Source organism: Homarus americanus, unplaced genomic scaffold (genome assembly GCF_018991925.1).
Source record: "Homarus americanus isolate GMGI-L3 unplaced genomic scaffold, GMGI_Hamer_2.0 scaffold25827, whole genome shotgun sequence".
In the NCBI taxonomy this organism is placed as follows: Eukaryota; Metazoa; Arthropoda; class Malacostraca; order Decapoda; family Nephropidae; genus Homarus; species Homarus americanus.
The window spans coordinates 1,053,951-1,081,290 of NW_024738300.1; the positions used below are offsets into that span (position 1 = coordinate 1,053,951).

General features: G+C 41.7%; 1 protein-coding gene across 2 annotated transcripts in view; it reads left to right on the forward strand.

Annotated features, from left to right (window-relative positions):
• LOC121873774 (probable glutamate receptor) overlaps positions 1 to 24,255 on the forward strand; it is a 35,219-nt gene extending 10,964 nt beyond the window's left edge. The window contains exons 2-14 of one of the 2 annotated variants that reach the window (XM_042377475.1): positions 533 to 627; positions 8,895 to 9,019; positions 9,155 to 9,256; positions 9,387 to 9,610; positions 9,740 to 9,868; positions 10,280 to 10,438; positions 10,686 to 10,776; positions 11,762 to 12,062; positions 14,739 to 14,956; positions 19,558 to 19,738; positions 20,339 to 20,438; positions 23,266 to 23,395; positions 23,535 to 24,255. In XM_042377475.1, coding sequence (XP_042233409.1) covers positions 552 to 627; positions 8,895 to 9,019; positions 9,155 to 9,256; positions 9,387 to 9,610; positions 9,740 to 9,868; positions 10,280 to 10,438; positions 10,686 to 10,776; positions 11,762 to 12,062; positions 14,739 to 14,956; positions 19,558 to 19,738; positions 20,339 to 20,438; positions 23,266 to 23,395; positions 23,535 to 23,615 — 1,917 coding nt within the window. In that variant the 5' untranslated portion in view covers positions 533 to 551 and the 3' untranslated portion in view covers positions 23,616 to 24,255. The remainder of the gene's footprint in view (positions 1 to 532; positions 628 to 8,894; positions 9,020 to 9,154; positions 9,257 to 9,386; positions 9,611 to 9,739; positions 9,869 to 10,279; positions 10,439 to 10,685; positions 10,777 to 11,761; positions 12,063 to 14,738; positions 14,957 to 19,557; positions 19,739 to 20,338; positions 20,439 to 23,265; positions 23,396 to 23,534) is intronic. The other variant, XM_042377476.1, reaches the window with a different exon arrangement.
• The last annotated feature ends 3,085 nt before the right edge of the window (positions 24,256 to 27,340 follow it).

Sequence of the window (27,340 nt, forward strand, 5' to 3'; positions counted from 1 at the left end):
GAATGTCAAAGCAGCTACTTTACAATAACCTAACGAATAGAAACGTAATGCTAACGGACAACTGAAAAGGTATAAGAAAAATCTTAAGACAAACCCGAAAATGTGCCAAATCGACCCCTCACCTTGGAGACGATTGCTCCACATCCTAATGCTTGGAGGAGCACCACACAAGGTGATAATATTTTCGAGTTAGACCGACTTCAAACCAAGGTAGAGAAGCGCCAATGCAGGAAAGCCACAGTGCCTGTCCCTCCCGCACTAGATTTAACCCTCTACACGTGCAACATCTGTGGACGGCCCTGCCGGTCCCGTATCGGCCTCATTAGTCACCTCAAAACTCACCAATGAAGGTGACATCCTTAATAACTCATATCATTGTATCATAGCTGAATGATCGTCGTACTCGATTCCAAGTGACAGCAAAGTAGTCTTAGTAGTATATAATTTAATGTTTTTTTAACAATACCTTGCCCTTTCATATACGTTATTGTCTTTTTACAAAATAAAAACAAATATTCTACTTTACCTCCAGTGATACATGAGAAGCAGTGATGGTGGTGACGTCCCTGATGTTGTTGGTTGCTGCTGGGGTGAGTGGGGGAGTCGCCCTTTTTCCAACGTCTGATGGTAAGTATATACTTGAAGCTTGTTATACTGCACTAACTCGATATCCAATCAATCCGTCCTCATATCTGTGGGTTGGCGACCACAGTTCTTCACTCTAAAAGTGTTCGGACTGTTTTTACCAATTTTCCAAGATTTCGCATCACTCTGGTGACCCATGTTTTAATTTCATTCATCCTTCCCAATCTCTGCCTCCCCTTGGCCCTCCTACCCTCAAGTTTGCCCATTAATGATAATCCCTAATTATATGACCAAAGTATCTAATTTTTCTTTTTCTTTATATTGCAAATACTTATCTAAAAGTGTAACTGACAGATTAAGAATGTTTAATGAAACTATAAAATATTATGTTCCTACTGACAATTGAATTACAAGGTAATATTGAGGAGGCATTGACTGGGATAATGCCTCCTCAGTCTTACCTTCTAATTCAATTGTCAGTACGAACATTATAGAATCCAGTGTCCTTAAACATATCGAATCTGTCAAAATAAATTCGAGTAATGGCATGTAAAAAACGGACAATTTTGTGATTAAGAACATTTCTAAACCAGCTGAAAGTGTTGGGTCACTTATAGTGGGTACCTCCTCTCCCTAGGGACTTGATCTCACGCTCCTTTACAGTATCTATTTGCATTGTTAGTAAATACTTCTTCTTAGTCTATACTCACTTCTAAAGATGTGAATTACACGAAAGCGCTTGGGAACTTTGTGTTTTCTTTTTCCTATGTTGTTTTATATATATATATATATATATATATATATATATATATATATATATATATATATATATATATATATATATATATATAATTTATATATATAATACTGTAGATGTTAGGTGACAGGAGTTATGACATCACATAACATCACACTTGTTTCACCAAAAGATAAAACACGTAAACGTTCACGGTCATCCATAGACTCACATTTATGATACAACAGTTGCAGAATTGCATGCAAAGCCACTAGTTCCACAATGATCTTAGAAATCCAACGATGCAGTGTACTCATGGAAAAGGAAATGTGCTTTTATCAGACAAGTAGTGATCAGCTTTAGAGCTTAAGCAACGAAGGGTCAGTGCTCGACTCATATCCTCCTCAGACCAGTATATTACAGGGATACCAGTCAAGAAAAAATCACCTTAGAGGAAAGATACATACTAAGAATATCTTTAGAAGCAGCAGGAAGCCTTAATCAAATCATTCGTTCTATCTTCTCATGCCAAAAAATCATCTCCCATTCTCTTCTTTCAATAAGTAGAGCATCTCTCTCTCTCTCTCTCCCTCCTTACATCGTACAGTCGACTTTGTAGATCCTCAGTGATCAGAATTGGTCTCACTTCTTCAGGTTCTTTCTCTTGCTGTACATAAGGTGCCATATAGACTCAATTTATTGCACAATCCTCTTTTGGCCTCTTCATTATGTCGTTGATGACAGCGACTAACATGTCTACAACTATTAATGATCTTATGGCAGATAGGGCACAGAGGAAGAGAGAGAGAGAGAGAGAGAAAGAGAGAGAGAGAGAGATTATAACTATATACGATTGCCTTCAGGATATCCTTTCTTCCCTGCTGTGCTCATTATATTAATAATGTACAGTATACATGAGGTGCTGGAGTTATGATGACCTCACAAGTGAGCGATAAAGGTTGGGTGTAACCGGGGCTGCCTAGTTTGGGCTAATAGACCCACTGAATTTTCCTCCATTTTTACGTTTTTATGTTGTTAGAAAAAGCAGAGAGAGATGGATAGGGAGTGGGAGAAGAGAAGAGGGTGTGGGGAGAGGGGGAGAGAGAGTGGGAAGAAGGGGGAGAAGTGCCTTCAAAAGTCATTGCCAGAGGCTGACAGAATTTCCAATTCACTATACAACACTACCAGGGCTCAGAGATTGATTTTCTGTTCACAGTATTTATGTTATCTCTAGTGATATATTTATGGCAAATTTATTTAAAATATATAAAATTCATATTCCGAGCATTAGTAGTATTAATGTTGTCTTTCTGTTGAAGAGGTTAATCCACTCTATATTAGTTTTTCATCTTTAGGAAATATATGGAAGTGTATATTTCCCTCTTGTTTAAACAAAGAATTGCACCCAAACACTACACAATTAGCGGACATTATGTTGCAGAAGACATCAATTTCCACAGTAGTATCTGCAATCTCTCGACCTCTCTACCCAGTGCGAGCTGAGTCGCAGTTTGGGTTAAGTGTGTGATGACCTCCTCTTCTATAGACCTTGCCATAATTAAGTTTAGGCCGAACCAACGAAGGGTATAGACGAAGAAGCGTGGTCCGACCAGCACCCTAAGAGACATGTGAGAGCATATGAATGAGAGACTTCCAGCGCAGGCACGCTGTCTTTAATTCTCACGGGTGTGGTAACCATGTGAGACGATGGTCCATGAGCATAACCAGAAAGCAAGTCTGCTCCACTACCGGGAGTCTCCCGCCATACATACACAAAATTGGTTAACGAAAAACTCCACTGAGCTGGGAAAAGTGCATGGGTACAGTGTTAGTTGGAGAATATAAGGAGCCGTGGGAGTCTGCTCATCAGGTAACATGGGTAAGCTCAGGTTGGATGTTGCGTTCGGCCACAGCTAGACGGGAGGAGGCATATGAGATGAAAAAGTCATTCAGGAACAGAATAATACAAACATCCTGGGGCACACAACTGGCTATGCCATTGATCGTCAAAGCAAACAGAGAGACACTGAAGACACTGCCCTGAGGAACAGCCTCAGCCTGTGAGACGTTGGCCAAGAGGGCAGTACCTACCCTCACCCTGAAGGTACGGTCACTAAGGAAGGCTCGTATAAGCAAAGGCATCAGATCTTTAAGGCCAAAGGGCAGCATCTACATGTTAATATGGTGATATTATCTGCGTGGCTGAAAATAAATATATAATTTACTGAAAGTGTCTATTGGGGTGAATGTTCAATGCAACTGTAATTATTTTTTCAATAATTATTCTTGACAATCTGCATCTCTGATAGTTTTTTTTTAACAGCTGCAAACTTGTTTCACGTAACTGCAACCCTTATCAGTAGCGACTGTAAGTGTCCTTTTAATATCCAATACGTTTTTGCCTATTTTCATCTTTCTAGTCTGGTACGATATTTTATCTTGATTGTTTACCCAGATAAAGGACAACCTGTAAAAGGTGTCCGGAGGTCCTAGCCCAGGCGGTTGTACAGCTAATATAGTGTACACTGTAGCAGGATATATTTAATGATTTCGAACAAATGAAAACAGAACCTATCACGGGGCAGGGTAGAGGGGGGTAGTGGAGGGGGGGTGTAGAGGAGCGGGGGAATGTGACTAAAGTTAATTTAGTGCCAGTACAACACGACAAACAACGAAGTAGTTTGGTTAGTTTAACAACTTTTGGGCAAGGTTGCAGGAATAAAATACCCTTTGGGTGGAGGGAGAGGGTGGGTGTGTGGGCGCCGACTGACACAAACTTGGTTCGTCGACGAAATATTTTGGTAGTCTTTTATCAAAATTCCTTTACTTCATTGCTACTTTCCCTAGATTTTGACCAATTTTCATTTATCTTCCCCTTTCTCCCTCTAAGGCTCATTTTCCTTAAAAAAGGGAAATTTACCTGTACATGGCAGCACTACTGTAAGCGCCAGGCGGTCGCCGCAGAGAGCTAACTCATCTGAAATCGTGAAACGTATCTGGTTTTAGCTCTGGGCCTCAAGCCAAGTAAATATTATTCGTTTAATCGTTTACGAAATTATGAAATAATAATTTAATTATTATGTGGGTACTAAGGTGTTTTATTTACTAGCTGACATGTTTTGTAAGATATTCGGGAGATTAGGATAATCTTCCGGGAGTCTCATCAGACACCAGCACAAGCCGACATGCCTTGGTCTGTCAATCTTGCCAAAGTGGCCCGGTTGCGCCCGGTCGAGGAAACATCACCCCAAAATCTGAACCTTTTTGTACTCAAGAAGTTTTCGATAGCAAAAATATTGAAGGGATTACCAAAGTAGAATGCCTGCTACACGGAATTATCAAGATCACGTTCGCAGAGCTTGGACAGGCCAGACAACTCGTGGATAACTATATAATGCGACACAATAAACACAAGAAGAAGATATTACATATATAAGGAGGAAGTATAGGAACTAGGAATGCAAAGATAGGAAACTTGGTAGCGTGGCCGTATGTTATTTACTCAGCGTCAATACGCTTATCTTATTATCTCGTATGTCAATACACATATATTACTTCTTAAAGGAACACCTTGTTAAACACCTCTTCGACACAACTATTTATTAATTCACTTAATGACATGGACACATCAATATCACTATTATATCGGGGTATTAACACGTTAGGTCTAACGTTACTCGACACTGACTCTCGGACACAACATGAATGAATACACTTCCCACAGTAGGTAACTCACCCTTGGGATAGTTCTGACAAGACTCACGTGTACGCTGACGTAGGCCCAGAGGGTGCTTGGCTGAGCTGCCTCCTATGGGAGGCTTCTGCTTAGCTGGGGTCTGGTCGGGAAGTCCCCCTCCCGACCTGGGGAGAGGACGAGCGTGACTCTGAGAATCTGAATGAGAATGAGAATGGAATGGGACCGTGGACAGGACTCCCGAGCCTTTATATGGGGTCGGCCCAGCCGGCTTTTGACCTCTAACCAATTATCACTAAACTGGTTAGATCTGGACAGGTGTTTGCCTAGGTGAGGTCATGTTGCAGGAAAATAGTGCTTTGTAATTATTCCCGCCCGGGTGGGTCTTGGCCAGGTGTGGTTTCCTTAACACGGTTATGTCGTATGGTTACGCAAGTACTTAGGCCGGGGTCAGGTCTTGAACTGCGGTGTGTCAACCTGTGGTGTTAGGGTACCACGCGGTCTGTGCTGTACTTGCTGTTATACATGATGTAATTTTGGGCTGTAAGCTTTGTTCTGACAATCAATCATTACAACTACACCATCACCATCAACGGCATCGAGTTGCTGTCATATGCCTATGGCTGGGACAATCTGAAGGTGGGAGTTATCGCCCACGACGAAATAGCCCACATGGACAATGAAGAGCTAGAATAACTAGTAGACGGACAGTTCGGCGTTATCAAGAGGCTGTCCGAAACTGCGGCACTAGTAGGGCACCCCCAGACCATGCCCAAGGAAGGTCAGTTGGCCTGGGTAACCATCCCAGTCAAGCCATACATCAAGCCTACACGCTGCTACAAACACCAGAAATACGGACTACCTTTCACAAGTGCAAAGCGCAGGAGGATGTGTGCTCCAAGTGTGGAAACACCGGGCATCGCTACACCTCCTGCCCCAACCAAGAGAAGAAATGCGTACCCTATGGCAGCCCACACTCCTGCGCCAACAAGCTATGTCCCACGTGGCGGGAACAGTGCAGGGCAGCCAAGGTTGAACTCGAAAAGAAACTTAGCTACAAGGAGGCTCTCCTTACAGTACACACCCAAGAAAAAAAAGAGACCAATAAGATTAAACAAGAGACAAAGAAAGAAAAAGAGAAGAAAAAACAAGAAAAGAAGATCCAAGAAAAGACACAAGTACCAACAGCCCCTGTACCAGCAGCCCCTGTACCAAGCAGCCCCTGTACCTGTACCAGCAGCCCCTGTACCAGCAGCCCCTGTACCAGCAGCCCCTGTACCAGCAGCCCCTGTACCAACTGCCCCTGTACCAGCAGCCCCTGTACCAACAGCCCCTGTACCAGCAGACCCTGTACCATTAGCCCCTGTACCAACTGCCCCTGTACCAGCAGCCCCTGTAACAGCCCCTGTACCAGCAGCCCCCTGTGCCAGCCCCTGTACCAACTGCCCCTGTACCAGCAGCCCTGTACCAGCAGCCCCTGTACCAACTGCCCCTGTACCAGCAGCCCCTGTACCAACTGCAGCCCCTGTACCAACAGCCCTGTCCCAGCAGCCCCTGTACCAACAGCCCCCTGTCCCAGCAGCCCCTGTCCCAACAGCCCCTTTACCAGCAGCCCCTGCCAGCAGCCCCTGTACCAACAGCCCCTGTACCAGCAGCCCCTGTACCAGCAGCCCCTGTACCAGCAGCCCCTGTACCAGCAGCCCCTGTACCAACAACCCCTGTACCAGCAGCCCCTGTACCAGCAGCCCCTGTAACAGCCCTGTACCAACAGCCCCTGTACCAACAGCCCCTGTACCAGCAGCCCCTGTACCAGCAGCCCCTGTACCACCCTGTACCAACAGCCCCTGTATCAGCAGCCCCTGTACTAGCATCCCCTGTACCAGCAGCCCCTTTACCAACAGCCCCTTTACCAGCAGCCCCTGTACCAGCAGCCCCTGTACCAACAGCCCCTGTACCAGCAGCCTCTGTACCAAGAGCCCCTGTACCAACAACAGCCACTGTACCAACAGCCCCTGTACCAGCAGCCTCTGTACCAGCAGCCCCTGTACCAGCAGCTCCTGTACCAGCAGCTCCTGTACCAACAGCCCCTGTACCAGCAGCCCCTGTACCAGCTGCCCCTGCAGACCAACACCTCACGTTCTCCCCCTTCTTCAACTTTTATGAGAAACTTGGACACGAGGAAGGACAAGACCAAGACACTACTGAGTGTAAAAGCCAAGAAAAGAAAAAAAAGAGGAAGAGAAGATCTTCGCCTTTAATATATGAAGACCCATAGCAGCCCGCCCACCAGAAACCAGTAATCAAACCAAGAAACACACAAGAGACCAAGCCGACCTGAAGTAAGGAAGAAACAAAAATCAAGTCAACACTACTAGTAACTAGACAACCTGCCGCCACCAGTCTCCTACTGCCGAGTCCGGTCGTGAAATTTCCTCCACCAATCACGGCTCTCGGCCCCACTACCCCGCAAGCTGTGTTAAGCCACGGCATCTATCCTCTCCTTCTACAACTCCCTTCCCTCACCACCTTTATCCTTTCACTAAACCTTCTTCCCACCCATCACTAATCTTTGTTCGTTCGTTCGTTCCTGGCGATTCCGGGAGGCATGATAATGAACAAGTCAATCACCCACTATTACTAAATTGAAAACTAGGGATATTTATAACGTCACCTGGCAACGCCACTTATAAATGACGCTAACGGCATTACTGATATAACATGTGTTAGTCCTTATTATCTCACCGATAATTACAGATAATTGCCGATTAAGTCCAAAGAAATAATTTGGAGCAATAAAAATTAAAATTTATCCTTATTTGCCAAAAACGTCATCTGCTTTTTAAAGCAGATGACACACACTCACAAAATTGTTTTAGGTAAGGTGTCCCATCTAACAGAAGACTCCACTTAAGTTCAGACAGCAGAACAAGGCCACGTTTCCATCACTGATCAATCTGGCACTGGGTATTGTGACTGTGTCTACCTCTAGTGTGCTGGTTGAGCATGTATCTACCCATGTTTGGATAATAATGAAGCCCCATAGACACCCTTTAAGCGTATCCGACTTAATGTTTTCTCAAACTAACGTTACCTGGGCGCGTGACACATCTTCACGTTATCCATAAATGATAAAAATACGAATGGTCTCGAATCTCGAGTTCTAAAGATTACAGTTTCGCAAGGCAGGTTTCGGTTTCTGTCTCATTCTTGGTCTCGACAATCAAATTTAGATTTTGTGGCGTTGAATACATTACGGCGGACAGCGTACAGCGACAACGTTTTCCAGCGTAAATAAAATGGTTAATTAATGCTTTCCTAAAAAACCATCGACATGGGACCAGGTTTGTTCCACTCTACGAATTTTTTGCGATTTTTCCACCAAGTTTGATGAAAAACGATTGTGCCGTTTCGGCTAACCAGAACAGACACACAGACACACAGATAGACAGACAGACAGAGAGCTAGTCCTATAGTATATTAGACAAGTGATCGTGGGCCCTTCGTGCCCGGTGGCGAGTCCGGTAGTACAGTCTACCAAAGCGTGAAAGTTCTAACGCTCGTGCTGGGCTAGCGCGCAACCGCAGGCCGGCGACATCGTCTTACAGCATAAATAAAATGGTTAATTAATGCCTTCCTAAAGAAACCATCGCCATGGGACCAGGTTTGTTCCACTCTACGATTTTTTTGCGATTTTTCCATCAAGTTTGATGAAAAACAATTGTGCCATTTCGGCTGCCCAGAACAGACACACAGACAGGCAGACAGACAGACAGACAGACATATGGCTAGTCCTATAGTATATTAGATACACATTCGTTTAAAACCGAAATCACACTATATACCCATCTTGCCTATCAACATGTACTATTTTTTTGACAGTAAAAAATGATACCACTCCAGCAGTAGTGAGGGTGATGGAGCAAGTGTTGTCAACAGTGGCGTATTCTGATTACTCCATCTCCTTCCTCACGGACGGCTTTACCTCTGCCTCCACTGTTTACAAGGTAACTTGTTTTTTATTTTTGTATAAATAAAAACCTTAACACACTCTCATTTAAGATACTATAGGTGAAAATGATGGGGAGAAAATGTATATTATACCCATATATGTATTCTCACTGGAGTATCACATCCTTTAGCTGGTAGATCAATTAAGGATCCCCGGAGGTGTTGGGATCTTTGAAGTAGCAGGAGAGAGGCCGGAGATTCAGCTCTCTCTGGTGATCGATCACATAAAGCGGGTACGTTGCTTATATGTTAATTTTGAAATTGGATAATCACATTCACATTAATACTGAAACGAAAAGGTCATTCTCACATTACTCTTGCAGTTATAAAGTCATTTTTGTATTGTGTTTTCGATTTCAACAGTTACGGGAGCTAACATCACACACAACAGTTCTTGTAATAAGCGACGACCCAGCCTTCCTCGCCGCCTTTGCCGAGTGGTCCCTCAAGGGCCGCCTCCTGGTATGGTCGACGAGGCTCCTCGCCGTCACCCGCCTGACCCTCTCGGAGCTTCACCCTCTACATAGAGCTTTTTCCAAGAGTAATGCTATGTTGCTCATCTTCAAAGATGAGTCAGCAAATATCAGGTACTCGGAACTGTGTAATGCGAATTTTACTATAAATAACTATTAACCATGTTATTTCTATTCAAAACATCAACATAAATGTACATATTCCTTAACAAAGAGAATTACAGAATAATGTTCTCTCATTAGGTGCAACATGTACGTGCACCTACCTTACAGCCCCAAAGAGGCCAAGGCACTAAAAGTTGCCACTTGGACACCTCGTCAAGGTCTGACTCTTACTACCCACCTCCAGCTCTTCCCTAACAAGTTCTCTAAGTTAGTAACCTTAAAAGAAAAATTAGCCATTCTTCTTTTCTCAGGATTCAATGTGCTTGTTTTGTCTATTTCATACTTTAATTAACGTACTGTTTAAAAATCTACCCATTCATTGCCAAATAACGGTTCATGAGGATCCAATGGAAAAGGAATATGATTTATTCAACTAGTTCAATATGTAAATAATCTGTGCATTAGGATCAGCCTGGCCAACATGCATGAAACTAAAAAAAAGTCTTGTATGGATAAAAAAAGGAGTATATGATTAATATTATTATTTTTAATTACTAAATCAAGTACAAAGATTTAATGCCAATTTATGTATAGGTTCCTGAGTTGAAAATTATGATTTTTTTTAATGAAATGCAAAAACGCAATATTTTCTTTTAAATTTGTCCACACTTCTGGTAGATTCCTTCACAGGCCAACTCTGCTGGCGGCGTCGGAGGTGAACCCATTTAATAAGATAATTACCATACAGGACGCTAAGGCTCCCGGTGGGCAAAGGTCCATATATAAGGGTCCCGTCCCCGAGTTGATGGCATACCTCGCAAAAGGTCTCAATTTTTCGTAAGTGAAAATTTCCATTTAACAACTCTTGTATTTTGAGACCTAGGTGAAACCACGGTCAAAATTCCTCTATGAAGTTCTCTGTATCTACATCAATGAGATTATGTAATTACGAAAGAAAAAAGGGTGCAATCTACATAACAGCATTACACCCAAGCGATATATATATATATATATATATATATATATATATATATATGTATACATATATATAATATATATACTAATTAACTTACTTCCATACTAGGTACACATACGTGCGGCCTCCTAATGGTTTTTGGGGTGCAAAACTTAGTAATGGGTCGTGGGTCGGCATGGTGGGTATGGTGAAGAGAGAGGTAAGCGATCTGACACAGCAGGAGGGGGACGGTTGACAATGTGTCATTGACAGTTCAAATTCTTACTCTAATTTATGGCATCTATGTTATGAAAGTCCTTGTTTTAGCAAATTTAATTCGTAAAGTTTATATGAAATTTATCTATAGTTTCGATAGACATTATTTTGTGAGACGAAATTAAAATCCCACACGTCTTAATATATATATATATATATATATATATATATATATATATATATATATATATATATATATATATATATATATATATATATATATATATATGCTGATAACCACAAGGAAAGAAGAAAACACGAAGTTCGCAAGCGCTTTCGTGTAATTCACATCTTCAGGGGTGAGTACAGACTAAAGAGAAATACAAACCAAGGTGTATATATCCAGAGGAGGGTGAGACCAGGTCCTCAATGGTCAGGTATTAGGTAATGACCCTACTAATCTTTAAATAGCACACAACGGTTGGTGGTCAGGTCAGAGGATAAGGTGACCCAACCTTCTCACCTGGTTACAAATCTTCTTAATTACAAAATTGTCCAGTTTGTATATGCCATTACTCAAATTCATGTTGAATGCTTCGATATGTTTAATAAGACTTGATTCTATAATGTTCCTACTATCAATTGAATTACAAGGTAATATTGAGGAGGCATTATCCCAGTCAATGCAATGCTTGTTGTCCCTCAAATGAACAAACAGAGAATTGGATTCCTGGCCTGTCCTAACACTGTATTTGTGTTGTTTAATCCTAGTTGCTTGGGAACTTCGTGTTTTCTTCTTCCTTGTGGTTATCAGCATATACCTAGATCACGCGCACCTACAGTGATTTACTTGCATATATATATATATATATATATATATATATATATATATATATATATATATATATATATATATATATATATATATATATATATATATATATATTGATATTGATATACCAACGCAAAGTACATATTGGCTCTTTCAGGAAGTGAGTATCGGTGTTGGCCCCTTCATTTTTAGTGGGCAGAGAGCCGAAGTTGTGGATTTTACTGTGCCAATACTAATTGATTATTGGAGAATCCTGGGTGTTCGAGGGCGGCCGACAGTAGACCCTTGGAGCTTTTTGTTTCCCCTGGCACCGTTAGTGTGGGCAGCCATCCTGGCAGCATTGGTGATGTTACCTGCGGTGGTGTTCCTCATGTCATCATGCTTCTTCCCCAAGAAAGAATATCAGGAAAACTGGATACTCGTCATTTTTGGATATTCTCGCATACTATTACAACAAGGTAGATCAAACTCTGGTTTGATATCTGAAATTCAGTAACATTAATAGTCCTGTAAAATCTGACTGAACCCGGAAATTCTCGGTACGTTTAATATTTTTGATAGAATTGTAATCATCAGGGGTCACTGATATCAGATCCAGATGATGGCACTTTCCCATCATTGAGCAACTCCCGTAACTTGCATAAATCAAAGATGGACGTCGGCCAAACTGGGTCATATAGGAAAATGGCAATAACTATTGATAGGGAGATGCCAGAATGATGTTTTTGGTGTCTACATCGGGGTTTTCAGAAATGGCGGACCAATTAAAGGTATCAGTAATGAATTTTAACTGTGCCAAGTAACAGAAATTTAGTCATTGAAAAATTAGAATCTTTCCATTTGTGAAGCCAAACTTGAAAATATCTCATTGACAAAATATATCCATTTATACGTTGATTATTTGATCGATGCCGCCATGTAGGTCACTGATTCTGTGGCTGTACAATGATAAGAAAAATGCATATGTATTAAAAAGAATAGTGTTTAATTAACAACACACATTACAATGGTTTGAATTCAAGGTACTGTCTCGTAATATCTAAGATTCACCTCTTTGTCTCTTAAAGCTTGAAGGATAAAAAAATAATAATACCCAGAGCGTTCTGGGGGGACTCTTTGTGAGGGTGGCCGCTCATTCAATATCACAGCATATCTGGAGAAGGTACTAGCATCTCCAACCGGTCGAGTGTGGGTGGATTAACTCACGAAACCGACACGCTTCGCGCAAGAGAGGGGGAAGGAAATTGGCTTCTTCTGCAGCATTATCTCAGGCACATGCTACCGTACTTCTCAGCTGCTCGAGACTGGCTCTATCCCAGTTGCTATATCATATCGTTTAGCCGTGTGGTGGCACTGCATCTACTGTGTATACAAGAATGAAAAAAAATGTAGTTATTCAGCGGGATCCCTGTTCAGGTCATCTCTGCTAAAGACCACGAAAGGGAACGTCACGTAGAGCCGGGTCTACTGAGTACACTCTTAGCGTCATAACTCCAGAGGTCATCATGAACAGCATGGGTAATAAAAGGCTTCTCTCGCGTCTACTTGGCGCTTGTACCACAGGCGTTAACATACTGATGGTCGGAGAAGAAGAGGGTCTTATTTCCCATGATGAGGCAGACGTGAAAATGATGAGCTATGTCATCCAGGGAGCGCTCGAGGGCGAGGCATACTTAGCGATTTGTCCCACTCATATTCTGGATGCGGAAGCTCTAGCTCACGTCTCAAGTCCAGATGGAGAGATGGGACGGAATCATTATCGACATAAACGCCATAGCAGCTGCTCTTGGATATAAGAGCCGTCAGTTGCTCAGGTTGTACGCTGTCACAGGTTGCGATACCGTGTCATATCCATGCAGAAAATGGAAGGAAATGGCGCTCAGAAAACTGCAGGAAGGCGACTTCTCCGAGCTATATACAGTTCTCAGTGAGGAGATTTCAACAGAGGCGGAGCTGCTGGAAGTTGATCAGGGGTTCTTTCCTGCACTATACGTTCAGCCTAACTGCACCGAAATGAATGTTGCCCGACACGCCCGCAACACTAAGAAGAAGGGCAAACCACCCTAGCTGAAGTCCCTCCTTTTTACTGATGAAAATTTCAGATTCCACATGCTGAGAGCTCATCTTCAGGAGCTGCTGTCAAAGACAAGCAGAGCGCGCGGGCGCGCCCTCTCCCTCAGCATAACTGACTTCGGTTGGGAGATGGTCAGGAAGACCCCTTAGCCCATGATTTCCATTATCTGCCAGTGCAGAACTTTAGGGAAGACGTGCACTCAGGCCAACTACAGCTGCTTCACAGCAGGCCTGTTGTGTAACAGCTACTGCCACTGCACTGGTTCAGATGATTGCCACAACTTGCTCACGAAGCATGAAGAGAATGAAGAGGTATACAACAGTAGAGTCTTTGATGTTGTAGTGTGGAAGACATTGACCTCGACCATTATGATTACCTGGGTATTCTTTTTTTATTTTTCATGCATTATGTGACAAGGAGGTGAATCCTAGATATTGCGAGACAGCACTTTAAATTGAAAACATTGTAATGTATATTTTTAATTAATCAGTATTCTTCTCAATACATATGCATTTTTCTTGTGACTGTACAGCCACAGAATCAATAAGCTACATGGTGGCTTCGATCAAATGATCAAAATTTAAAAGAATATATTTTGTCTATGAAATATTTTCATGTTTAATAATTGGGAGTTGTTCAAGGATTCCATAAAAAAAAACTTAGGGCACCAACAATTTCCGGATTCACATATATGATTGCCAAATCATTTTACTGGACTAAAAGGAATTTTATCAATTACGCCGACCTTGTTCTATTCCCGTTTAAGAATATTATTGACTGAAACTGTTACTCTGGCTGAAGTTCATATTTCTTTAGATGAAAGAATATAAATTGGAATATTGTTATGTATATTAATGTAATGTCTTTAAAGTTTGCAGTTAGAAATTTTAGGAGAGAAATAAAGTGAAAAACTTTTCGTAGTAATGTAACTGTACGTTACAACAAAGTTATCAAATAGGAAATATTGAGGGAATTTGTTTAGCAGTACACTATGGTTAACCAAAGAATGAACTTTCCAAGAAAAAAATCTGATATTATTTTACTTCAACTTTTCAAACAGACATCTTGGTACCGGTGGATTTGTGGTGGGAGCGCGTGATGTTGGCGGTGTGGATGTTGACGACATTGGTGTTAACACGGAGCTACGCCGGCAACCTCATGTCCCTCCTGGCCGTGAGACACATCTTAGAGCCTTACCAGAGCCGCCGAGTCGTTCTGGATGATCCGTCCGTTACTATGATATGGGAGAGAGGCTCAGCAGTCGGGCGTTACCTGAGTGTATGTATAGGAAACATCGTGCGGTGTTTTACAATCTACTGTTTCATACACCCATAGTAGTCGGCCAGCCAAAGAGAGAGATGTCCTCTAGAAAGAAAATTAAAGGCGTTTTTTGTTAATTGCAGGAACCCACCTTAGGTAAGTAGTATTAAGGATGCCAAACAAGATGTGGTTCGATCTCACTTTCAGTTTTGGGTTTGAAGGTTATATAGAATTTTTTTATTTCAGTGGTGGCTCTATGTAACAACGTGTTTGAAGATGTATCATTACCACATAAAGCATATTTTGGTTATTTAATGGACAATAAATTAATGGAACTATGATTCTGGATGTCTTTATATCAATTCAAAATGCATTCAAACATGCTGGGTGACCTGAGCATAGCATCAGCAAAAGGAAAAGCGAGAACCATGGCTGTGGGTGATGTGTGAAAAAACCTGGGAGATACTTACTGTATTATGTTTTACAAAGACTCGGAAGTCATTCCAAGGATGATTTCCATACACTGTTTATTCTCATCTGAAGGCAAACTCAAAAGGCTACGAAGTCAGCAGCAAACCATGGGTGCTTCGGCGACTTCCAAAAGTGCAGGAAGCCTCCTTCACTGGGTTGACAGTCTGCCTTTTCGCACTACGCGTGACGGTCTTGATGTCATGAAGCTTGTTCAGCAGTTGAAGCAGTTTGACGTCTTCAGAGTTCATGTGACTGAAGCAGGAGATACAGATGCCGCCACAAATATACTACTTGTTTCACTGACAGCCAAACACACTGCAGCCAGAGATGTTGTGGAGAACCTGCTGACAGCACAGGATCAAGGAAAGCAGCATGTAATCGGCTATATGAAGGAGAGATTGATTGGACAGACAGTAGGCTTCCCTGAAACGAGAAAGAAACATCGGTCGAAAACCTTCGCTGATATGTACAAAGCTACAGTTTCCACCAAGCAGAACATGCAGAAGACCACTAAAGCTGACAGAAAGCTACTACAGCGGCTCCTGATCTGTCCCCAGTCCCATTTAGGAGAGATGAATTCGACATCGAAGTCTAAGCTGAGGAACACTCTGATGGCTCAGCAGATGCCCAGAGGTTCCAAACTCTGATCTGAAGACCTGTGTGACGATAGATGGTCATGCACTCACCCAAGCAAGCTATTGGCAAGCCTGACGGCTGTTGAACATTTGGCGACTATACTGAACTTGTTGAAGCGTTCTTCAAGGCCATGATGAGTTATTCTAATGAACACAACAAGAATTTAAGTCATTTTTGATCGGTACACAGGAGAAAGATTGATCAAAACAGCTACCAGGACAAAGCGTGCAGGCAAGAAGAAATCAATTCGGAAAGTCATTGATGGCCCACAAGTTCCACTGCCTGAAATGTGGAAAAATTTCATAGCCCTGGATACAAACAAGGCTGACCTAGCCTTGCTTTTGCCTAACGTTATCACTGAGAAGGGCAGAGACCTTCTAGAAAGATGTGAACTGGTGATAGGGGGTGGCTTCTCTGAAGCTACTGAAGTACGGTCAACCAGGCGACATGCCGTTCTACTGCATAGCAACCATGAAGAGGCGGCCACCAGGCTCATCCTTCACTCATGTGGTGCAGCGTCCCAGGACTAGAAACGAATATTGGTAGTGAGTAGAGACACGGATGTAATGGTGTTGCTGATTTACTTCGTTTGCACCAAGGTCGCTGAAGTGTGGATGTTGTGCGGAACGGCCAAGAACAGAAAATTCTACCCCGTGCACGATTTATTCAACAGTATGTGGCCTCCAGTGAGGGACAACTTGGTCAACTTCCACGTGTTGATCGGGTGTGGGAAAAATAAGTGTTGAAATGTGTTGAGTGACCACCGACTCCTGCTTCACGCCATTGATCGAGATGGAGTTGAGAAGTTTGCGTGTCATTTGTATGGCACCCCGGAACACAGTTGTTGACGCCAGTGTTCACCTTTTTGGGAAGACCAAGAAGACTCTGAAAGTGCTCTCACCGACAAAGGGTGTCCTGGAGCTCCACGCCAAACGGGCAAATTATAAGGCCAGAATATGGCTCCAGGCTGACAAAGACAACGTACAGGGTAAATGCTGATCCGTTGGAAACTTCAGCCTGTAGGTTGGAAAATGGCAGCCTCCTACTAGTGTGAACAAGACTTCCTCCAATCCCCGAAGCCTATCTGGAGCTTGTTGCTTGTGGTTGTAAAAAAAGTGCAAAACAGCTGGGTGCAACTGCTTCAGAAAAAAAGATAAAGTGTACAACACCTTGTGGTTGTGACAACAGCGGTTGCTGTTACCCAGCTGGCCAGTAGACCTTTGTCTCTCTTCCGGGCTGAAATCAAACAAAAAGTTGGAATGTGCTGTAAGAAACTAATAACTCTGTTCTTAAGTGATTGCAATCCACTGTAAAGGCCTGGGAATTAGGGATAGAAATCCCTTACCCAACTAATCAGGTTCTTAATAAAGGAAAGTCAAGGACCACGGTTTTCTGAGGAATAGCAAACAACCATTTGAGATTGACATCTCTTTACTATAAAAAATATAACAAAACTCTGACACCACTCAACAAACATCAAATAATTACGGGAGTCAAACAATTAATGCAGTGAACAGTTAATGGAGTCAAACAATTAATGGAAGCAAACAATTAAAGGGAGCAAACAATTAAAGGGAGTAAATAACTGATAGAATCAAACAATGAACAGATATTTCCTACTGCAGTGGGCCTGGGGGAAGGTTCTGGAACAAGGTGATCCGCACTCAGGGTAGGGAAGCGTCCATTCAACTCCACACTCGAGCGATGTCTTGAAATGGCCGGAGAACACCGGGGCACAGATGGAATGAGATGAACTGACGGTCTTGGTATGTGGTAGTGGTAGATGACCAGAGAATTGACAGTCGATAAGTGAAGGTCTGGGGACACAGCCCACGAGTCCAGGACCTATGATGAGATCACAGCCAGAATTTGACGAACAGCCGGGTAGCTAGATAGTGACTGTATGGCGGCTGGGGTGAATCTGCCGGTGACCCAGATAGTCACTGCCTTTCTCACCTCTGTCCAACCGCCCCAAGTGTCGTCCGCACCAGCAAACGAGAGAGTTAGCAGCGGAAACGAGCAGGAAGATCGTTTCCGCCCTTACATCCACACAGTTATGACTATCAGTACGGCATTTAGTTGTGCTTCATCAAGAAACGTAAATTTGTAGATGTTATTAGTATGTAAACTGTATAGTTATAGGACAATATTTACTATTTTGTGATTTAATTGTGATAACAATTGATCTTGGGCACCTTCGTGCCCGTTGGCGAGTCAGGTGGTACAGTTTACCAAAGCGTCAAAGTTCGAATGCTCTTGCTTGGCTAGCGGGCGTAAATAGAATGGTTAATAAATGCCTTCCAAAAGAAACAATCCACATGGGACCAGGTTTGTTCCACTCTACGATTTTTTTGCGATTTTTCCACCAAGTTTGATGATAAACGATTGTGCCGTTTCGGCTGCCCAGAACAGACACACACACAGACACACGGCTATTCCTATAATATATGAGATAATTATGGTCGTGGTTGTTATAATCATGGTCGTGGTTGTTATAATCATTGTCGTGGTTATTATAATCATGGTCGTGGTTATTATAATCATGGTGGTGGATGTTATAACCATGGTCGTGGTTATTATAATCATGGTCGTTGTTGTGGTTGTTATAATCATGGTCGTGGGTGATATAATCATAGTCGTGGTTGCAATAATCATGGTCGTGGTTGTTATAATCATGGTCGTGGTTGTTATAGTCATGGTCGTGGTTGTTATGATTATAGTCGTGGTTGTTATAATCATGGTCCTGGTTGTTATAATCATTGTCAAGGTTGTTATAATCATGGTCATGGTTGTTATTATCATGGTCCTGGTTGTTATAATCATTGTCAAGGTTGTTATAATCATGGTCCTGGTTGATATAATCATGGTCGTGGTTATTATAATCATGGTCCTAGTTGTTATAATCATGGTCGTGATTGTTACAATAAGGGTCGTACCTGAGACTAACACAGGTAGAATAAACCCCACACCTTATCTTTAATCTCAATAAACCCAGATTAACCTCACCTAATCAACAGGATTAGAGACCATTAGGATTGTACCACCAATACCGATTCATTTCACACTGGATTAATAAAAAAAAAATTTAATCACATTTCCAATAGCTAATGTCTTACGGATATTATTAAATTTTCGCCCCCCCCCAGGCCCCGATGTGGGTCAGTGACCTGTGCCCGGGTGGGCTAATCCCCATAAAAAAAAAAAAAAAGTTAATTTTCCATATCTAACCCTTTCACCGCGTGTCACGCACTAGCCTCCTGTTACCGTCAGATGATTTTATTCAGCGTAGGGTAACCTCCCGCTGTCAAAGGGTTAATACATAAAAATAAATAGATTTTATATATTTATTTAAATGACTTTCAATTCATGCAAAAGGGGATCAACTACTAAACTCTGAGTTCCATTCCTGTAAAACGTCATTTTGATAAATGCTTAAAATAACTTGCAAATAAGACCCGGTTATATTAATTTCTCATTCACGTATGGCTCTTAATTTTCATTAATGCTTTCAGTCTGTTAAGTCTGGTATATACCGGGAGATAGCAGAGGCGGAGAAAGAAGGTCGCCTCATATGGAGAACCCACAAGCAATTTGCTGGGGATATCGATACCTTAGTGCGCCGGGGCGACCACGTCCTTATGGAGGTAGATAGCGGTTTGAAGGCATATGTGTCTCAAGATTTTGGGAAAACAGGTATTGTTCACAGATAGTTTGTCTGGTATTTCATTCATATTTCTTTTCTGTACATTGTGTTCTTCTTGAGCCATCAACCGATGGTTACAGACTTTTCCATTTGAATGTATACAGGGTAGAAAATTAAAAAAGTTTACCGAAGAGGAATAGAACTGAGCTTACACAATGGCATGAGTAGTAAATACGTTGAGAATAAAATCCTGACGTTTTGTTTGTCATTTATTAAATATTTTCATTAGCGACAGTTAGTTGGTGGATGTTAATAAAGTCTAGATATGAAAATATCAAAGGGAATTTGGAAAATTCTTTATAATTAATTTGAAACATGTACATCAAAAGGAGAGAGTTATGTAACTGTGTATATGAAATTGATCAGGTCTCCGACGAACGACTGCTCGAAAATAAATCAGGGCAGTTTTATCAAGTACAGGGCTTCGTGGACTAAGAATGACAAAATAGGTTGTCAGAGTAAGGCAAAATGAATAAGTCAGTTAAGCATTTTGACCTTAAATTAACATTTTTACGTTACTGAGTAAGACTCGATAAAATAAATTAAAATGACTGTATGGAAGTTCAATAAAATATATCTCTTTGTTACAGGGGAATGCTCATTTTACGAATCCAAAGAGGAATTCCTGCCTTTGATGTTTGGAATGATCGGTCCAAAGGATAGTCCCCTGATCCCAGCGTTAAATAAGAGGTATCGTCATTCTTTGTTTGTCTTGACAGGAAAGTTTGTCAATATGAATCATCATAATATTTCAGCCAAAGGACTAATGCTATTCATTAATAACGTGTTTGACTGTAAGCAAATACTGATATGCGAGATGTATGTATTTCTTCTACTTATCATTATTATTATTATTATTATTATTATTATTATTATTATTATTATTATTATCATTATTATTATTATTATTATTATCATTATTATTATTATTATTATTATTATTATTAGTTAGTAGTAGTAGTAGTAGTAGTAGTAGTCGTAGTAGTAGTAGTCCTTGCACTACGACGGAGACTGGGAGGAATGGGATTGTACAATCCAGAGGAGATTGCTGCCACCGAACATCAAAACTCAGTTAAGCTCACAGCAGCCCTCACCAACCACATAATAGCTCAGAATGCAACAGGCATGGTGGATACCATCGAAGTAAACAAGATTCGACGGTATATTAAGACAGAACTACAGCACAGCCAGAGTGATAAGTTGCAGCAATTGATGCTGCAAGTACCAGAGAATTTGAAAAAAGTAGCTATAACGCAGGAGGTGGGCGCCTCGAACTGGTTAACAACGTTACCGATAACGGCAAATGGTTTCAGTCTCAATAAACAAGAATTTACAGATGCCATTGCTCTAAGGTACGGTAGGCCAGTAGAAGGTTTGCCCTCCCAATGCGTGTGTGGCTCTTCTTATGACGTCGATCACGCCATGGTGTGCAAGAAAGGGGGCTTCATATGCATGAGGCATGACGAAGTAAGGGATCTCGCTGCAAATATGTTGAAGGAAATATGTCATGATGTCAGGGTAGAGCCGACCCTCCTTCCATTTGACGGCGAGAACTTCCAACACAGGACTTCAAACACATCCAACGAAGCCCGTGTTGATGTCAGTGCTCGAGGATTCTGGACGCGGTGACAGCAAGCCTTCTTCGACATCAGGATTTTTTATCGCATGGCCGCATGTCACCGTAACTTAGCTCTCGATGCTGCACACAGGATGGACGAGAACGACAAGATAAGGGCATACAGGGAGAGAATTCAGAACGTTGATCAAGGCACTTTCACTCCTCTAGTGTTCACAACCTCTGGTGGGATGGGACCAAGTGCAAGATGCTTCTATGCCAGACTCGCGGAGGTGATATCCGAACAAAAGCAGCAGCCCAGAAGTTATGTTACAGCCTGAATGAGATGTAGACTGTCCTTCTCTCTCCTTCGGTCGGCTTTGCCCTTCCTCAGGGGAACGAGAGCATCGCCCCCAAAGCCGACAACAGTTGCAGATATTGACTATGAGGCTACAGTTACTGGATGCCGCATAGATCTGCGGCTCAACTAACTCAACACAGCTAGGGTAGCTACTTATGTATTAGGATATTTAATTTTAAGGTAATAAAATGGCGGCGAAGGTGTGGCTATTGGGGGAGGCTTGAGGCCACGTTTAAAAAAAAAAGTAGTAGTAGTAGTAATAGTAATAGCCATCAAGGTCGATTTTATCCCAACGTTACTGAAAAACCCTGACTTAACCCCAGCAGATAGGTCACTCCTTGTACTACCACCGAGACTAGGAAGAATGGGATTGACTAATCCAGTGGAGCTTGCCGCTACAGAACATCAGAACTCTGTCAAGTTCACGGCAGCTCTCACTGAGCACATAAGAGATCAGAATGTAGCAAGTCAGGTGGACACCAACGAATTAAACAAGATTCGACGGCCCATTACGACAGAACGGCAGCACACCCAAAGTGGTAAACTGCAAAAACCGTTGCAGCAATTGCCAGACAACTTGAAAAAAGTAGCTCTATCGCAGGAGGTGGGCGCCTCGAACTGGTTAACAATTTTACCGATAAGGGCAAAAGGTTTCATCCTTAATAAACAAGAAGCTGTGGCACATCGTATGACATTGACCACGTCATGGTGTGTAAGAGAGGGGGATTTGTATGGATAAGGCATGACGAAGTAAGGGATCTTACAGCAAATATGTTGATGGAAATTTGCCATGATGTATGAGTAAAACCGACCCTCCGTCCATTGGACGGTGAGAATTTCATTCACAGGACTTCAAACACATCCAACGAAGCCCGTGTTGACGTCAATGCTCGAGGATTCTGGACGAGGGAACAGCGAGCCCTCTAACAAGGATTTTCGATCCCATGGCCGCATGTCACCGTAACCTAGCTCTCGATGCTGCACACAGGAGGAACGAGAATGACAAGAACAGGGTATATGGGGAGAGAATTCTGAATGTTGTTCAAGGCAGCTTCACTCCTCTGGTGTTCACAACCTATGGTGGGATGGGACCAAGTACAAGATGTTTCTATACCAGACTCGAGGAGGTGTTATCCAAAATGAAGCAGCAGCCCAGAAGTTACGTTACATCCAGTTTGAGATGTCGACCGTCCTTCTTTCTGCATAGATATGCATTGCATTGCCTCAGAAAAACGAGATCTTCGGCCCCAAAGCCGACAACGGTCGCAGTTATTGACTATGAGGCAATAGTCACTGATTTCCACGTAGATCTGGGCTCAACTAACTCAACATAGCTAGGGTAGCTACTTTTGTATTAGGATATTTAATTTTAAGGTAAAAAAATGGCGGCGAAGGTGTCGTTATTGGGGGAGGCTGGAGGTCAATTAAAAAAAAAAGTAGTGGTTGTAGTAGTAGTAGTAATGGCAGTAGTAGTTTCTGTATCCTTATTTCATCTTTTAATGTATTTATTACACTTTTATATATACATTTCATATGATATTTCATACCATACAAAGTGTGATTTTCTTACATACTGAACGTTTTTTTTTTACACCAAACAGGATCACATCTATGACGGAGGCAGGGTTGTTCTTCCAATGGCTTAAAACTGACGAGCCAAACTCTACAGTGTGTTACAGAGCGCCTACGAAGATCACAGTCAAGTCAACTCTCTCTCTTACTAATACCTGGGTGGGGGATTCCTTATATGTATCAGAATAATAGTGATTTTGACAATAATCCTATCTGAAGCAATGTAGATACTTGATCAAAAGACTTATGCAACGTGAGCGTCATTGTCACTGATAAGAGATATCTTCTTACATTCCAGGGGATGTTCGTGGTCATCGTTACTGGACACACTTTCAGTTTGTTGGTACTGTGCCTCGAGCTTCTGAGCCATCAACGTTAACAAATCTGGAGGAATCCATAACCAGGCTCTTGGTTATAGGTATTTCAAAATCGAAGTCGGTTAACAGAAATATACGTTAATTTTCCTCATACTTTTAACCACAGTCTGATAATTCAATTTCGATTAAATTTTCGTTGATAACTTTTTTTTGTCCTGGGTAGGTGTATGCGATCTCACATCTCCATTTAAGAAGAAACTATTGAGGGTGTAAATGTGTTTATCTTATTATTATTTTCTTTTCAGTGTGATTTTTATTGTCTTTGGTCATCACGTCACTATTACTTCTATACGAATATAAGGTCATGTCCTCATGAGGTTTTCACTTTTTAAATCAAAGCATCAATAGGTAGCGGCTATGTAGACCAGAGTAGTTTAACTACCACATTCTCAGTAGGCAAGAGCAGTATGTAACTTGTGAACTTTTCTTTATTTAACTAGTTGAAATCATCTAGGCCACCGAGTTCTTTTTGGCATAAACAATATGTAGTCATTAGTTTTTCTCCACTGTATCAGAAATAATTTTTGTACTGACTAAACTGAAGTTATTACAAATTGCGAGAAATTTGAATAGGTTTTTGTCATAATTCTGTGCAATCTGTCTTGAGTTTGGCGTGAGTAAACCCGAGAAATCTGCATGTAACTCCAGTGTTTTACTATAACCAAGTGATTGCTTATTGATGTATTACTCTCTCTTTCTCTCTCTCATGATAACAAGCTGGAGATAAGCTTAAAACCCAACTTTAGAGGCCCAGGATCTAAGGATCACGATTTGGGGTAAAAAGGATTTGGTTCCCGATTTTCAAGAAGGGGGATAGGTAGATCACTATCCTCAAACTACCAACCAATTAGTTTAACATCAATTGTAGGCAAATTACTGGAAGAAATAATGTTAAACTCAATTCGAAATCACACCAGAGACACAAATTGATCAATGATTCCCAGCACGACTTCACAAATGGGCATTCATGTCTGACAAATCTATATCATTATTTTCAACTGTTTTCGAATCAGTTGATGACGGACACGACTATTATGTGGTTTACCTCAAATTTAGTAAAGCCTTCGACAGGGTTCCCCACGAAAGACTAACACGTAAGGTGGAAGCATATAAAATTAGACGAGCTATCCTAAGATGGATTAGGGGGTGGTTAGAAGGTAGGTAACAGGATCAGCATTACTAGCCCTAAATCCGATTGGGGTAACGTCAGTAGTAGAGTACTCCAAAGCTTGGTACATGGACCACTACTATTTATTATATACATAAGCGACATACATATAAGCGTGAAATTGTCACTCCGAAGGGGGGGGTTTCGCCAGTAGAAAGGGGTCGGGGAAAGTGGGAGTAAAAAAACAAGCAGGTCCTGGGAAGTAAAATTAGTTGCTCAGGACAAGGGGTAAAACAGGACCAGGGAAGGGTAGGTTTAAATGTATACTATACAAACAGTAGGAGCGTTAGAAATAAAATAGACTTGCTGAGAGCGGTTGTATGTACCGAGAATGTAGACGTCATAGCAATCACCGAAACTTGGATGAATCTGGCGAGCAAAATTTTTTTATCAGAGTACCACATAGAAGGGTACAACCTTTTTCACAAGGACAGGGAAGGTAGGAAGGGGGGAGGGGTCGCACTCTTCGTCAAGGATACATTAAAATGTTGTACTAATAATTCAATAAAGGGTGAAATAGGAACCGAGTCTGTGTGGGTAGAAATCACGGAAGGAAGAGAAAAACTAATTATGGGAGTGATTTACAGGCCCCCAAGTCTTGGCAAAGAAGCAGCTCAGCCCATATGGCAGGAAATGAGTAGGGCAGCAAAATATAACAACCTATGCATTATGGGGGATTTCAACTTCAGAAATATTGACTGGGACAACATTGTAGGCGACTATGAATCTGAAGACTTCCTAGACGCAGTACAGGACAATTTTTTGAAACAACTAATTACAGAACCTACTAGAGGTGACAATATATTAGACCTAGTATTAACAAATAAAGAAAATATTATCAGAGATATCACAGTAGGGGAAGAACTAGGTAACAGTGATCACAGAGAAATCAGGTTCACCCTAAATTGGGAAACGAAAAACAATGACAATATGGTCAGAGTCCCAAACTTTCGGTTGGCGGATTATCAGGGGTTAAGAAGGTACCTAGGTGAGGTCACCTGGGAACAGTCACGTCAGTTCCCAGTAGGAAGGGGTGAGGTCATAGATGACACAACAATTGATCATGACTATAATATATTCACTAGTATACTACATAAAGCACAAGAACAAAATATACCACACAGAAAAATTAGGTCAAATAAGAATGAGCCAAGGTGGATGACCAGAAAACTTAAACATGACATAGGAATAAAGAAAGGAATTTATAAGAAATTAAAGGGAGGGGAGGAGCAGCTCAGAAACAGGTATAATGAACTATCTAGGAATGTTAAGAAAAATGGAAGGAAAGCAAAGAGAGACTATGAAATAAAAATAGCAAGAGAATCCAAGGCGAATCCCAAGGGATTTTTCCAGGTATATAGGACAAAGGTCAAGGACAAAGTTGGGCCTTTAAAGTCAGGGAGGGGAGAATTGATAAATGGCAGTGAAGAAATAAGCACAGCATTGAACAGCTACTTCTTATCAGTTTTCACAGAAGAAATTTGCGATGAAATTCCGGAGGTAGAACTGATATTTAAGGGAAAGGAAGAAGAGAAATTAAAGAATATCACTATCAGAAAAGAGGATGTTCTTAAGAAGATAAATAAACTAAAGAATACAAAATCCCCAGGGCCGGATGAAATTTTTCCTCGAGTCTTAAAAGAATGTAGGGAACAGATTAGCGGACCCCTCGTAAACTTATTTACAAAATCTTTAGACACTGGAGTTGTGCCAGAGTTGTGGAAACAGGCAAATGTAGTACCCATATTCAAAAAGGGAGACAGAGCATCAGCGTCAAATTACCGGCCGATCAGTTTGACGTCAGTAGTGGGGAAATTTCTTGAATCAATTATAGCAGATAGCATCCGATCGCATCTAGAGAAAAGCAAATTAATCTACGACTCTCAACATGGGTTTACAAAGGGAAAATCTTGTCTAACAAATCTGCTAACGTTTTTTAGGAAAGTCTTCGAGGTAGTAGATAATGACGAAAATTACGATGTTATTTACTTAGACTTTAGCAAAGCATTTGACAGAGTACCGCATCAGAGGCTTCTGAGAAAAATTAAGGCTCATGGTATCGAGGGGAAAGTTTTAAATTGGATAAAATCATGGCTCACCGATAGAACGCAGAGGGTCAGCGTAGATGGTGTTAAATCTGAGTGGGGCCGTGTAACCAGTGGGGTTCCCCAGGGGTCAGTACTAGGCCCACTCTTGTTCATAATCTACATAAACGATTTAGATACTGGGATCAGCAGTGACATAAGCAAGTTTGCGGATGACACCAAAATAGGGCGGCAAATTAATTCAGGGCAGGATGCAAATGCATTACAGGAGGATCTAAATAAACTGCAGGGGTGGTCTGAAAAATGGCAAATGAAATTCAACACCAGCAAGTGCAGCGTACTTAATATTGGAAGAACAAATACTTATAATGTATACAGCCTGAACAACATCAACCTAGAGAAGTCGACTTGTGAAAGAGACCTAGGGGTACTTGTAAGCCCGGACCTACGGCCTAGAAAACAGTGCGTTAATGTTCGAAATAATGCAAACAGAGTATTGGGTTTTATATCTAGA